Genomic DNA, 15,085 nt, shown 5'->3' with positions numbered 1-15,085 from the left:
ATTTTATATAACTTGATAATATCTTTCATAATTGATGACTATAAGATAGTATTCAGAGTAAAAGTATGTGAATTTTACTGACCAGGGTCAGTGTGAAAGAGAGGTTGAAAGCCAAACTTTTGGCCAGGCACGGTGGCTCACGCCTGTAATCCCAGCACATTGGGAGGCCAAGGTGGGTGGATCATTTGAGGTCAGGAGTTCAAGACCAGCCTGGCCAATATGGTGAAACCCCACCTCTACTAAAAATACAAAAATCAGCCAGGTGTGGTGGCGGGCACCTGTAGTCCCAGCTACTTGGGAGGCTGAGACAGGAGAATTGCTTGAACCCAGGAGGTGGAGGTTGCAGTGAGCCAAGATCCTGCCATTAGACTCCAGCCTGGGTGACAGAGCAAGACTCTGTCTCAAAAAAAAAAAAAAAAAAAAAAAAGCCAAACTTCGGGGTGAGGAAGATGGTTCTATTATCCTGGCTCATGTCTACTTACTGTTTGACACTGGCATGCTGCTTAACCTCTCTGAGCCTGTTTCCTAATCTGCAATATAGTGCCTACCTCATAAAGTTTTGTGAGAATTAAACGAGGCTACCGCATTTAGCACAATGCCTGGCACACGTATAAATATCCAGTATAAATATCCAAGCACAAGACATTATTATTTTAAGAACAGTAAAGAGAAATATTTTCCTTTGGGCCACACACTCATATTTGGTATCTTTGCTGGAATATTTAATTCAGTATACCTAAGAATATAAATTATACTGAAATGATGTGTCCTAATATATTCTCTGTAGCCTCACAAGCAAATTTCCTCCAACTTGTTATCTTGAAAAATTTCAAACCTACAAAATAATTGAGAGAATATTACAATGAAGATGCATTTTTTTCACTCTGATTCACCAATTAACATTTTGCCACATGCAATTGCTTTCTCAAAGCTCCTGCCTTTCTCTCCACCTTCACCAAATCATTTGAAAGTAAACTACAGACATCATGACAATTTGCCCCAAATACTTCAGCAGGTGTCTCCTAAGAGCACCGTGATAATTGTCAAGAAAGTTGACATTGATACAAGAATGTTTTCTAATTTATAGCTCATATTCGATTTTCTCAATTCTCCCTATAATGTCTTATGTGGCTTTTCTCATTTGATCCATAATCCAGTCAAAGCCTATGCACTTTATTTAGTTAATATATCTCCATAATCTCTTTTAGTCTTGAGCAGTCCTTGTTTTTATTAAAAAAAAAAAAAAGCCAAAAACACAACATTGAAATTTTCAAGGGTCAGGCCAATTATTTTGTACATAGTCCTATAATTTAGATTTGTCTGATTGTTTTCTCATGATTACACTGAGATTAAAGATTTTTTGCCAAGAATACTACACAGGTGGCTCTCGGCTTTCGGCTCGGAGGAGGCCAAGGTGCAACTTTCTTCGGTCGTCCCGAATCCGGGTTCATCCGACACCAGCCGCCTCCACCATGCCGCCGAAGTTCGACCCCAACGAGATCAAAGTCGTATACCTGAGGTGCACCGGAGGTGAAGTCGGTGCCACTTCTGCCCTGGCCCCCAAGATCGGCCCCCTGGGTCTGTCTCCAAAAAAGGTTTGTGATGACATTGCCAAGGCAACAGGTAACTGGAAGGGCCTGAGGATTACAGTGAAACTGACCATTCAGAACAGACAGGCCCAGATTGAGGTGGTGCCTTCTGCCTCTGCCCTGATCATCAAAGCCCTCAAGGAACCACCAAGAGACAGAAAGAAACAGAAAAACATTAAACACAGTGGGAATATCACTTTTGATGAGATCGTCAACATTGCTGGACAGATGCGGCACCGATCCTTAGCCAGAGAACTCTCTGGAACCATTAAAGAGATCTTGGGGACTGCCCAGTCTGTGGGCTGTAATGTTGATGGCCGCCACCCTCATGACATCATAGATGACATCAATAGTGGTGCTGTGGAATGCCCAGCCAGTTAAACACAAAGGAAAATATTTCAATAAAGGATCATTTGACAACTGGTGGAAAAAAAAAAAAAAAAGAATACTACACAGGTGATATTGTGACCTTCTTAGTACATCAAATCAGAAGACACAGAATGTCAGTTTTTCCCATTATTGGCGATGCTGAATGTGTTCAATTGACTAAGGAAGTGACCTCCAGATTTCTCCATTGCAATGTGTCACATGTTTTCTTTGTAATTAATATATAACCTGTGGGGTGATTCTCTGAGGCTGTTTATCCTGTTCCTATGTTTCCCTCAGTGGTTTTAATATCCATAGATGATACTTGCCTAAATTATTTGAGTGATTATAAAATCGGTTACATTATATCATTCATCTATATCTGTTAGCTGGCATTCTTTCTTAAGAAGAGCCCACTCTCCACCTTTTTATAGTACTATTATGGACTCAGGGATTATTTGTTTTATTAAGCATGTTATTATAATCCATTGTCATTATTATTCTTGATACTCAAATTTTACCAAATTTGGGGGATTGTGGCCCTAAGTTGCCTCTTATGTTCTTTGAACACATTTGCATCAGTTTTTAGGCACTTCCTTGCTTTCTGGAATTGATATTCCAGAATCACGTTGAACTTTCCATGCCCCAGATCTAAAATCAATCACCATTATTCCATGGTGCCCTGGTTTCTTCCTGCAACAAGTGTTTTGTCTTACAAGTACTCAGGACTAGTGAATACAAATTTATCTGTGTGTATGTGTATAACAATCTAGACAAAAGAAAGTCTTTTTTTGGCCATTACATTCTGGGAATTGGACTTCACACTAGGATCTCTCTGTTGGGTTGTATTTTTTGTTTAGTGGAATATATCTAGGGGAATGTAGAACAAGGTCAATGGCAAGATCTTTTTGGCTGATCAGATACAATAATTTGAAACATTACCTGGTGGGCTTTGCCTCAACGGCAAATCAAAGCCTTGAGGCCAAAATAGGGCTGGGTGCGTTGGCTCATGTCTGTAATCCCAGCACTTTAGGAGGCTGATGCAGGCAGATCACTTGAGGCCAGGAGTTCAAGACCAGCCTAGGCAACATGGCAAAACCCTGTCTCTACTAAAAATGCAGAAATTAGCCAGCAAGGTGGCACGTGCCTGTAATCCCAGCTATTTGGGAGGCTAAGGCAGGAGAATCGCTTGAACCCAGGAGGCAGAGGTTGCAGTGAGCCAAGATACATTGTGCCACTGCACTCTAGCCTGGGTGAGAGAACAAAACCCTGTCTCAAAAAAAAAAAAAAAAAAAGCCTCAAGCCCCAAATTGCCATAAGCTGTGTGTATGTGTGCATTATATATATTCTTAATCATATGTATATATAATCAAATATATATACAATAATCACTTAATATGGAAACTGAGAATCCTTCCAGGCACTCTCACTCTTTTAAATTCCAACCAAAGTCCAAGGCCAAGAGAAGCAGAGCTTCTTCTTTAGGGGGTCTTCCTGTCTCAGCAACCCATCCAAGGCTTTGTGGAACACCACTTCCAGAGTCCGAGTCACTCTGCTTTCCATCTTGCCAGCTCAGCTAAATGTCTTTCTGTCACCTCCCAGATATTTGCTTTGGGCATCTTCTTTTGGGTTCTTAATGCTCACTTGATTTCCCTGCAGTAGGCAACTGGCATTCAGCCTATGCTTAATCTTAGAGGACAGCTGGGGGTAAATGTTCTTCTATCTGGTCCAGTAGTGAAGTTTTTTTTCCCCTTCTCTCCCTGAGGCTAGGAGCAGATCTCCTCTGTCTCATAGGATCTTCATCACTATTTGCCAATATTATTCTCAGCTAACATTTTTCTCTACATGTATAACTGAGAATTTTTTTAATCTTTGGAGAGTATTTAATCATTAAGTTTAGATTAAAATTATTAGCTCTCAAGTCTCTAGTATGTGTTTTAGCTGACTATGGAATTTATATGCAGCATTGAACTCTAGCATCCCTAATGACCTTGGTCATTTCCAAAAAGTTATACCTGCTATTTCTATGACCCATTTTTGGGACTTGTGTGGCCTTCTGTTTATAGTAATAATAGATTTGACTAAATATAAAATAAAGAGTTTCCTGGTCTTTTCCATCTACAACTAATTCTTATTTTTCTCTGGAATTTCACCAGATAAATTTGTGGGGACCCAGAACAGCCTTCAGCACACACCCTTACAGTCCTACTGAGCCTTGGAAATCTGTCTTAAGACTTAAGGCTGCCCATGTGCCATGTATAAGGCCTCTTCTCAGAAATCTGGGGAAGGTCCCCTCTACTTCCATGAGATGTTTCTGCTTCCATCTGTCAGGGGGAAACACAGCTCTATCACTGCACATTCCTCATTTCACCAATCAGTAAATCAGCCTGGGATTCCTTGTTTCAAACAATAAGGCAAGTTACCTTAGGAAACCTCCAAGCACCTCACCTGCCCCAGCTGCCTCCTGAGGCTTGACAATTAAAGTTCTCAGGTGGTGTTAGCAGAAAGCGTCCCATTGTGACCCTTGAATTACAGGCTGTGGAGTCTTTCCCTGTGAATTGAAATGTGTGGTTGGGAACACAGTGTGACTTCGTAAGGTACTGAATTAGCAATGTGCAAGCCCCATGACAAAGATATGGCTTCCTGAGAGCAAGGTCTCATTTGATTTGTCGTGAATACAAGGGCATTCCACGGTGTGTGAGCATGTACTGCCACAAAAGGCAGAGATACACATTATTTAAGGTCTGAACAGTCTTAGTGGAAGGAACTCTGTATGGATCTGGCTACTGCAAAGAACAAACCAGTAAACAGATATGGAGTGGCCATTGGCTTGGTGACATGCTAGGCAGCATCACCACACTGCGCAGGAAAGAGCAGAGCAGGTAAACAAAAGAGTCCCGCTTGTAGACTTGTATTCTCACACAACTTGGCAGAATTAACATAAGAGAGAGGAACCTCAAATTTCTGAGGGGATTTTCTGGGGGTGAGAACGAGTCTGGAAAAATAGACCTAGGTTAGGGATTGCACGCAGATCATCCTCCTACCCAGTAGTGGGGGTCGCCAGAGGATGGACTCCTGGGTGGAACAGGCACAGGCATGGTGCCTGTCATAGAGAAGGAATGATAGTTGACAGAATGCCTTACACACTTATGCCTGAGGTTGCAATCAGACCTTGGAAATGACCTCGAACAGTAGGCTATAAATAATTCCCACATGCTTAGCGTTCCAATAATGGAACACTAGGCATAAATGGGTTAAAACTCAGATAAAAAATGTATTGAGTCCTACTGAGTGACTGGCTTTGCCCAGTGATGATATAGAGTCAGCTTGTGGGGTGAGGGGATAATATGGTTAGGCTTTGTGTCCCCACCCAAATCTCATCTTGAATTATAATCCCCATAATCCCCACATGTCAAGAGAGAGGCCAGGCGGGAGGTAATTGGATCATGGGGGCAGTTTCCCCTCTGCTGTTCTTTTGATAGTGAGTTCTCAGGAGATCTGATGGTTTTATAAGGGGCTCTTTCCCCTTCACTCGGCACTTCTGTGAAGAAGGTGCCTTGCTTCCCCTTTGCCTTCCACCATGATTGTAAGTTTCCTGAGGCCTCCCCAGCCATGCTGAACTGTGAGTCTATTAAACCTCTTTCTTTTATAAATGACCCAGTGTCAGGAAGTTCTTTATAGCAGTATGAAAATGGACTAATACAGTGGGCCACTGGAGACTTATGCTACACCAAATCACTTTACAAAATCCTTCCCCCTCAGCATCTTCCACTATCTGTGGAGGAACCTGGGATGAATGATTTGTTGAGGCAAAGAACTCCCACTTTTCTTATGGAAAAATGTTACAGATTTTTTAAATGAAAGGATGATTATGTTTTATTAACTAAAACATGAGAACTGGATGTATATCATAAATAAAATGGAACCAAAGCGCATATATATAATTGGGTAAGTGTGAATCCCGCACAGGCACAGTGTATTCTGGTTCTTCTTATGCTATGCTCTCTATGATAATTGGTCTGTCTTCAATTTCCAAGGCTAAGACAAATTAGGCTCCAATGTGGCTTTGAAAGCCTTGGAGAGGAGGCACTCTGCAGCCTCGGGTTTGTGGTCTGTTCTTTCCAGAATTCTTCCTGTGTTTCATAATAGGTAATATGTCTCTCCTGAATGTGACTACTCTTTCTGAATGCGAAAATTTCTGTGATTATACACATAACGTTTATAATGACAAATATGCTGATAAGAGCTCCTTTTGGCTGATGACAGTAAAGAGTGAATACACTGTAATTACAATATAAAGTGGCATTACGGAAATTTCATAATATTGGCTAGAATCCATTTCCAGATGCTGATGCGCCTATGTCCCCTCAACCGTTTCAAGTAAAGGTTACTGCTCTACATTGCACCCTGGGATCAAGCCCATTTCCCTTGAACAACGTGGTAAGGGGAGGGGTTGCAGCCAGTCCCACTGCAGATCACGTATAAGGCACAGGGCTCTGATGATTGGGAACCCAAAGCCCAGCTTGGCTCTTGCACTGATGAGGAATCAGTGAATCTGCCTGCTAGAAAGCCAGCTTTGTGTACCCCTCTACCAGACTGAGACTGTGCACTCCCAGAGAGTGAGGACAACACCCATCTCGTTCACATGTGTAACTGGCTTACAAGGCTGACAAACAGCTTCTCTATGAATGCTTGCTGAATACCTTTTGAGTGCAAGTGAATGAAGAGATGACTGATCTGGGAGGCCACAAGAAGGGGCTGCCCTGAGTAGATGGTAGCACATGGCCCTGGACACCACCACCTCCCATTTACACATGGTTCCCTCTCCTGGCTCTAGAACTCGCAGGGCATACTGTATGTTCAAGAACCTTGGGCCATTACTCAGTTGACGGTCAATAAATCTCTTTGACGTGTTAGCTGATAACAGGGCATAACATCTAAGCCTTCTGGGAGAATCTTGAATGTCAAAGGAATGGATATATTTATGGTGCTGGGACTTCCGTGATCACCATGTGGGTTTGACCCTCCAATCAGTCACATCATGTGGGTGTCACCATTTTGACTTCTTAGGATGCTCACCTGAACCTGTAACCTAATCTCCCTGAGACTCAGTTTATTGCTTTCTTTTCTCTAAATGTGGGGATCATTATATGCGGAGAGTAGCTCCTTTTCAAATGGTTGTGGGCCATTTGTGCATCCTTGCAGAATACTTATGCAAGCCTTTTACTCATTTTTCTGGCAAATAGTTATTTTAATGATTATTGATTTGTAGGGGTCTTTTAGTTATCTCGGAGATATAAAATATATTCTAAATATGTTATCCCACTTCTGTAATTTACGTTTTCTCTTAATAGTATTTTAAATAAATGAAAGTTCTTAATTTTTACTAATTCCTATTTATCATTTTCCCCTTTATGGTTGTGCTTTTTGTTCTCCATCTGATAAATTGTTCCCTGTGCCAAGATTTTGCAGGCATTTTCCTATGTCTTCTTCTAGATGTTCTGTAGTTTTTCCTTGTGTGTTTAGATCTGCAATTCACCAGGAATTGATTTTTGTGTATGGTGTAAGGTAGGGTAAAATTCATTTTTTACCATTTAGATATCCAATTAACTCAGCACCATTTACTAAAAGGTTATCTTCTCACTGCACTTCATCATCTCTTTTGCAATACATCAAATGACCTCATATGTGTGGTCTATTTCTGGACTGTATTCTGTTCCATTTGTCTGTTTGTATACCCTTGTGTCAATACCACAGTGTCTTAATTACTGTTACTTTTTAATAAGCTTTCATATCAGTAATGTAATGGCTCCAGCTTCATTCTTCTTCAAGAATGGCTTGCCTTTCCGCATCCTTTTACATAGCCATGTAAATTTTAGAATCAGCTTACGCATTTACACACATACACACAACCCTGATGGAATTCTGATTATTATTATGTTGAATTTATAGACCAATTTAGTGAGAATTTACATCTTTATAATATTTCAATATGTGAACATAGTGTATATCCCTTCGTTCATTTAGGTCTCTTAATTTACCTCAACAATGTTTTATAGTCTGAGGTATAGTGGAATTACATAATTTGGAAAGATTGTTTCATGGGTAGTTTATGGGGTTTTTTATTTGTTTCTTTTTTGAGATGGAGTCTCACTCTCTTGCCCAGGCTGGAGTGCAGTGGCGCAATCTTGGCTCACTGCAACCTCCACCTCCCGGGTTCAAGTGATTCTCCTGCCTCAGCCTCCTGAGTAGCTGGGATTACAGGCACCCACCACCACACCACTCTGTATTTTTGGTAGAGATGAGGTTTCACCATCTTGGCCAGGTTGGTATTTTATGGTTTTGATGCCTTTTAAATTTATTTCGGTTTTTAACCATTTATAATGGTTAAAAATATTTTAGCTAAAAAAATTGCAAAGATATAAAATATAAATCTTATCTTCATTATGAATCCAGCATTCTTGCTAGCTTTATTTATCAATGCAAATAGATTATCTGTATAGCTTTTGGATTTTCTACATAAGCTGTTTTATGCCACATGCACATAATGATAGCTTTTTCTATTCCCTTTTGATCTTTATTTCTTTTTAAATCTTTGAGACAGGGTCTCGCTATGTTGTCCAGGTTGGTCTCAAACTCCTGGGCTCAAGCAATCCTCCAATCTCAGCCTCCCAAAGTACTGGGATTACAGACATGAGCCACCATACCCAGCCCCTTCTCAACCTTCATGCTTTCTTTTCTTGTCTTATTGCCCTAGCTGGGACCTGCAATGCAATGTTGATGATAAATGGGGATGGTGGTTGTTGCTGTTTACTTCCAGTGTCAGAGAACCTGGACAGAATTTCTAACCAATAATCTGCGATAAAGCAAGCCCTCCCCTCTTCTCAGGTCAATAAAACTGGTCTTTTAATATGCTTTGAAATTGGGGTTTGGGGGAGTTTTTCTCAGCAGAAACTGAAAGGGAAAAAAACCTACAAAATAAATGTCAGAACTGCCATGCCTGTATGTGTCCACCTGCAGTACAATTGGTGTGTCTATGTGCTGAGGTCTGTGGTGTTGGGAGAGGAGATGGAGTCTTATCACCAGGAAATAAGGACATGCCGGTCCACATAAGACCCTTAATCTCCAGCCCCAACTGGGGAAGAATCTGACTGGCTCAACCGAATCACCAAATCATAGGCTTGGGAAACACCTCATTCAATCTTCTACCCATGCCACAAGTCCCTGAGAATATCTCGAAGAGCCTGGAGTTGGAGGACAATTTTGGTTACCTTCACACCCAAGAGCACTTCTTCAGTAACATCCTACCAGCCCTTTCATGGCCCTGGCTGGCCCCTTTCTGCAGATTCTGACCCCACAGTTTCCTGCCCCCAACCCTTTAGCAAGATGGAGGTGGGTCTCACACCCCATTGGTACCTTTGCTGCTTCTGCAGGCACTCACGGAGTTCCGAGTGGGCAGGCCATTAGTGAGCTGAGCCCTGTCCCTGGTTTTAGTGAGCTCTGGAGGGACCCTCCTCCAGGCAGCTTGGGTGGTGAAGACCCAATCTACCACAGGAAGAAAATCTAGATACTGGCAGAGCAACTTCTACTGGGCTCCCGCTCCTCTGTCACTACTTCTTAGATGAACTGGAAGGTATCCAACCCTGATCTGCATTGCCTGCATTTCTCCAAGTCCTTGTTCTTTTTCCTGGTCAGATCCGGTGACGAGTTTATAGGGTGAGATGCTCCCACCCTGCCTCCGCTTCTGATTTTTCACTGTACTTCCTCCCCAGGAGAGATGTCCACCAGAGATATCTGTACCCTTGGACTTAGTCTCCGGAGGACAGGAAAAGCAAAGTCCCAGGGCAGGGTCTGAGTTCTGTCACATGGGGACTATGTGGCACTGGCTCTGGGCAGCTCCATCACCTTCCCCCAGAGCCCACTGTTGGATTCAGAGAACAGAATCCTTTAGCCCGCACACTCCCTGTGGCAAGAAGCATAAGGAACATGCTGCCAGAAGAATTCTTAGATTCCCCTGTCAGTGAGAATGCTTCTTCTTGAAAGAAAAAGAGATTTAATGGGAATGACAGATCACAAGTTCACCCTCTCCATTTGTGCCTTGTTTCTCTTCTCTTACCTCTCTCAGCCCCATCTATGACTGCTTTCAATTTTTCAGACCCTGAAGGAGGAGAAAAAAGCAGTGACCTGCGGGACTGCAGAGAACAAGCAGCTACTGCGAGGGAGGGAGATGCAGCAGGGGGCTTTGCGTGAATGGAGAGGGGGGCTACACAGCAGGAGCCTCGGGAGGGTGGTAGAGCCAGCCTGGGCAGTGCCATGGGCCAGCTCCTCCCCATGCCTCATATGCATTCCTCACACTGCCACCGGGACTGAGGCATGAGCTGTGCATAATTAATTTTTATTGAAAGAGTTTTTTTGTCTGCAGACATTGTGTTCTGCTTTTACCATGACGATAAAGTCTCCAGTACAATTTTGGATTTAATTATAGCCCTATTTCGAGGGAATAAAAAAAACCTCCTATGTCAGAGGCACAGATAATTGGTGATGCCAGGTGGAACTGAGACATGGGTTCTGGGGCGCAGAGCAGTTGCTTCCGGCTGATTCAGATCTCATGATCCATTCAGCTGGGCTTTGGTTGGGTTCTGGCCTCCCTCCCCTCTATTCCTATCGCCGGAACCAATGCGAAACTGGTGCCCGACAGGACAGAGACAGGACTAAGTCATGCATACACACCAGCTCTTAACCCTTCTTCCCAACCCCTGCCACCGCCCTGTATTCCAGTGACCTTAAGCCAGGCCAGGATTTTTCACTCTGGTTTTATTAGTAGATTAACATATTAGTAGATTAGTAGATTAACTTAGGCCTGGAGGGGACCCTGGAATCTATGTTTCAGACATGTTATCTGTGATTCTTGTGATGAGGCATGTTTGAGAAACCCTTCAGCAGGCAAAGGGGCTTGGTTTCTGTGGATGAGCCTGATCCTTCTGAATAAGTCACTGAAGTGAGACTTAGGCAGCGGCAGATGAGAATGTAGGATTGGCTTTGGGCAGCTGGTCCAGCAACATGATGTCTCATGGATAGGGACAGAGAGGAAAGTGGCAGAAAGGTCAGCAGGAAAGAGGGATCAGAAGGAAAAGGATGTTCTCCCAGGCAGCACTTGAAACCAGAAGAGGTTCAGAGTGGTCCTCATTAGGATGGTGAGCAGCAGGCTGGACATGGAAGCAGGATAAAGAAATCATTTGATTGGCTAAAGCTAGGCATTTGCCATATTTGGATGTGACTTGGTGGAAAGCCCCAACTTAGAGCTTAGTGGCAGTTTCTGATTGGTTATGCCTAAGTTTTGTTTTACTGTTTACATTGGGCTTCAGTTTGCTTGCACAGGAGCCCAAGACACTGGAGCCATCTCAGCCGACTGGCCTCCCAGTTAAAAAACTTTTAACAGTGTTTAGAGCAAGAATCCTGGGCAGGCTATGCCAGGACAGCATCATGGACCACAGCAGTGGAGACAGACTGCAGTTATAGGTGTGGCCCAGCTTTGGAAAACACAATATTCACATGGATAAACTCAGAACTTAGATGGTCAGAGGTTAAGAGGGGTTTCATGCTGTAGCACTTAGTGAACAATCTTAGACTATTTTAACTATTTCACGTATATTTTGTCTTCTCAATGTATTTATAAGCAATTCCAGGATTGGGCTCTACTATGTAAAGTTTCTTCAGTTATATTTTCCATATATGACTAAGAAAGCTTGAGTTTAAAAAAGCGCATTACAAAAACAATTGGTTCAATGCTTAAGGACCAAAGAAATGCAGTGTCTTAATAAAATCAATTTTCCTGCAGGAATTTCAAAAGCAACGCCTTTTTTATAGCTATAAGTGGGTAGCTATAAAATCCAAACATCACTGAGCAAATCCAGCTTCTGATTATATAGAGTTTTGCAAGAAGAAATGTCCTCCTTTTTCCTTTCGTCAGCCACATTCACCTTGACACAGGCTTCATGCATGTCCTTGTCACTGTGATTATCTGTGTTCTCCTCCAGCACCTTGCAGTACCAGCCCTAGGGCAGGTACAACAGGTATCAGTCCATGTGGCACCATTTCTAGGATCCAGGAAATAGACTTCTTGCTCCTTAAAATAATCCTCCCCCATCTTCCTCCTCTCCCCAGAGAGTACCTAAAATTTCTTCTTGACAATGTGTTCTGTTCCTTACTTTGAGATAGAGCTTAACAAATAAAAACACCAAGAGAAGTAAGACATTGGCCCATACTGAGACTAAAGAACAAACAGGTGATAGTTTTGTCACATAGGAAGTGGAAAGGTGACATGATAACCAGGCAGCCCAATCTATACCAATGGAGAGACTGTGCCTGGGCTCCTTGGTCATCTCTGGGAATCATCTCTTTTCATACCATGTCCCCCACTTTGGTAAACTCATACTTAAAATCCAGCTTTTTATATTAGGTGCTGTCCCCTCATAGGTTTGAGTGCCCCTCCTCTGTGCTCTCATTGGCTCCTGATGTTTGCAATATCCCATTGAACTAATTTTCCATGGCACATCTCCCCCAGCATAATGTGAGCTACACAGAAGCAGGCATTGAGCATCCTTCTTTATGTTTCCTGGCTCTAAGCACAGTGTCTTGTACACAGTGGGCACTTCATAACCTAAATTTAACAGTGGTACAATGGAATGAGTATTGACTTGGGAGTCAAGAGTATCTTTGATGGTCTCAGAATTTGCCAGATTTTTGACCTTGAGCAAATAGTTCTGAGCCTCATCTGTAAAAATGGGCATAATAAAATGAACTTGCGTGGTTGAAAAGATTTCATGAGATAATGCAGATGCTTCAGTCAGCACAGAAATTCACTGCTTGTTTGTAATACGAAAGGGAAACCTATGGTGAAAGCTTACGATGAATCATCATCCCTGAAAGGATGTGTGCTGTACACGCAGCTATTTCTATAACCCCTGAAGCACATCTCTCCACATATGCTTGAGAAAGTAAAGAGACAAGGGAAAATGACTATCAGTCAAAAATCAGAAATGAGATTCAAATATGGCCATCTTGGGGGAAGTCTCCATTTTACCACATAAAAACTGCCTTCCGATCTCCTTTTCTCTTCCCTCAGTAGCATCTTGGGTTGGGTTTCATCATTGCAGGTTTAAACAATCACTTGAGCTTCAAACTTAGATCTCAACATCTAATGTTGATTTTAACGTCATTATTCCCTCCTCTCTGCCCAGGAGATTTAGGTGAGATGAGATGAGGGAGGTTGAGGGATTCTACCCTTGGTGTCTGGCATTTTTCATGTGCAATTCCAGGCAGCCCAATCTATACCAATGGAGGGAAAGAATCTAACCAGGGAACGGGCCCACTCCACCTCTGTCTTTAAAGTCTAGCTCCTCCAGGGTTCTAGTGGGCTGGGGGCTCAGAAAGGAGGTAGCAGTGCCACAGATGGTGTTATAACTGACAAGTCGGTGGGAGGGCTGTCCTTGATGATTATTTGAAATGCTTGTGCTAAAACCCTGAATGTGTCTTCCACGCCAGTAATGCTTTTGGTACATGTGACAGGGTAGTAGTCCAGACAGAAGAAATAGCATATGCAAAGGCGCAGGGGCCCAGGAGAGACTACCTAGCTCTCAGGCAAAGAACTTGGGAATGGCCCGACAGGGACTTGGGTAATGGATGGACTAGTAAAGCAGGCAAATGTCAGATCAGGAAAAAGTCCTGTCCTGCCAGGCAAAACAAGCTGGGTTTTACCCAGTGGATGATGGGGAAACGTTGAAGCACATTTAGGCAGACTTGTGGCCTGTTGGGAAAATCTTCCAGGTAGAGCTTCACGGGTGGGTTGGAGAGGACAAGGCTGGAGGGCAGGACATTCATTTGAGGCTCAGCTGAGGAGCTCAGCTCCGGGCCCTTGCTGCGCACTCTGCCTCCCATGATGCTCTCTGCCAGGTATTCAGGCCAAGGCCTCACCCACTAAGCTCCAGCTCATTTCCTCCTGCCCTGCTTCCTGGGTCCTCCTTTCCAAAGCTGCCCAAGTGCAGATGGGCTAGGGAAACTGTCAGACTCATTGCTCAAGGCAGCACTTGCTGCCAGTAGGAGAAGGAGGCCTTCCTTTTATGGAAGGCCTGGGATTCTTCCTTGACAACAGCTCTTAGATCCTTGCTTAGTAACGGAAGATTCCCCCCCTCCTGCCTTTCAAGTTCTCCCATCAGTGGCTCCCACGCAGGCCCCACCAACTCTCAGCCTGTGGATGGCACCCCCTGCTGAAGCTGAGGAAGAGACTCTCGGCCAGGTCTGAGGGCGCATTTGAGTTTCCCCGCCACACACACACACACACACGTGCTCATGCACAAGGAATGACCTTGACTTTGCCAATGGAGGGAAGTATATTTTGGCAGGCCAGGAAACTACACTCGACCCAGTGTGATGAAAAGTAGTAGTCTAGTGACAATGGAGCCACACAAAACCACGCAGAATTAGGGAATACTAGAGTCCCACTCTGCCTCGGAATTGGGCAGATTAACTTCTTTAATCCTCAGTTCCCCGAACTGTAAAATACAAACAATCCCTACCTTTTGGGGTTGTTTTGAGAATTAGTGTTTGTAATGTGCCTTACATAGAGATCTGTAATCAGTAAATAACTATTAATGTTATTAACAAGCCTGTGCATATCAACATTTGAGTCCTCCTAAGAATACTCCCTACCCCAGCTCCTGTTCTAAGAGCTTTTAATCAGTTTCATTTATTACACTTATTGAAACCCTACTAAGTTCAGAGCACGGTCATAAATAATTATAAGAGATAAATTATATAACAATCCTATCTTTGGATTGTTTGCAAAAGATGCAGAATGAAAATTTCACTGAAATGTTAGACTTTAATAATAGTAAGTTTCATGTATATCTCCCTTACCGTCTGCTTGAACTTGATTTTTAGAGCCTGTAGTCCCCTGTGAAGAAAGAAAAGAAGAAATGTATTGTTCAGCTTAACCCTAAGCCAGATATTCTCAATACTAATGCTTTGGTGATTTTTAAAAGTGTGTGTGCATGTGCCTCTGAATGCATATGTGAGAACGAAAGAGAGGTTAAAATTATGAAATTGAACTGTGTGGTGTAGTGGGAAGAGCC

The 15,085-nt window shown here is 43.0% G+C and overlaps 1 protein-coding gene across 1 annotated transcript; it reads left to right on the top strand.

The window, feature by feature from the left end:
• Positions 1-1,382: 1,382 nt before the first annotated feature.
• On the top strand, positions 1,383-2,019 carry LOC129009919 (large ribosomal subunit protein uL11-like). The gene has a single exon (XM_054443511.2). It carries the CDS (start codon positions 1,473-1,475, stop codon positions 1,968-1,970), a length of 498 nt encoding a protein of 165 aa, XP_054299486.1. The 5' UTR covers positions 1,383-1,472; the 3' UTR covers positions 1,971-2,019.
• The last annotated feature ends 13,066 nt before the right edge of the window (positions 2,020-15,085 follow it).

Source organism: Pongo pygmaeus, chromosome 10 (genome assembly GCF_028885625.2).
Source record: "Pongo pygmaeus isolate AG05252 chromosome 10, NHGRI_mPonPyg2-v2.0_pri, whole genome shotgun sequence".
NCBI classification, from domain to species: Eukaryota; Metazoa; Chordata; class Mammalia; order Primates; family Hominidae; genus Pongo; species Pongo pygmaeus.
The sequence above is the reverse complement of the archived record's forward strand: the minus strand, read 5'-3'. Positions and strand labels throughout refer to the sequence as shown.

Coding starts and splice junctions, on each gene's coding strand:
- LOC129009919 (XM_054443511.2), top strand. CDS start 1,473: ATGCCGCCGAAGTTCGACCCCAACGAGATCAAAGTCGTATACCTGAGG.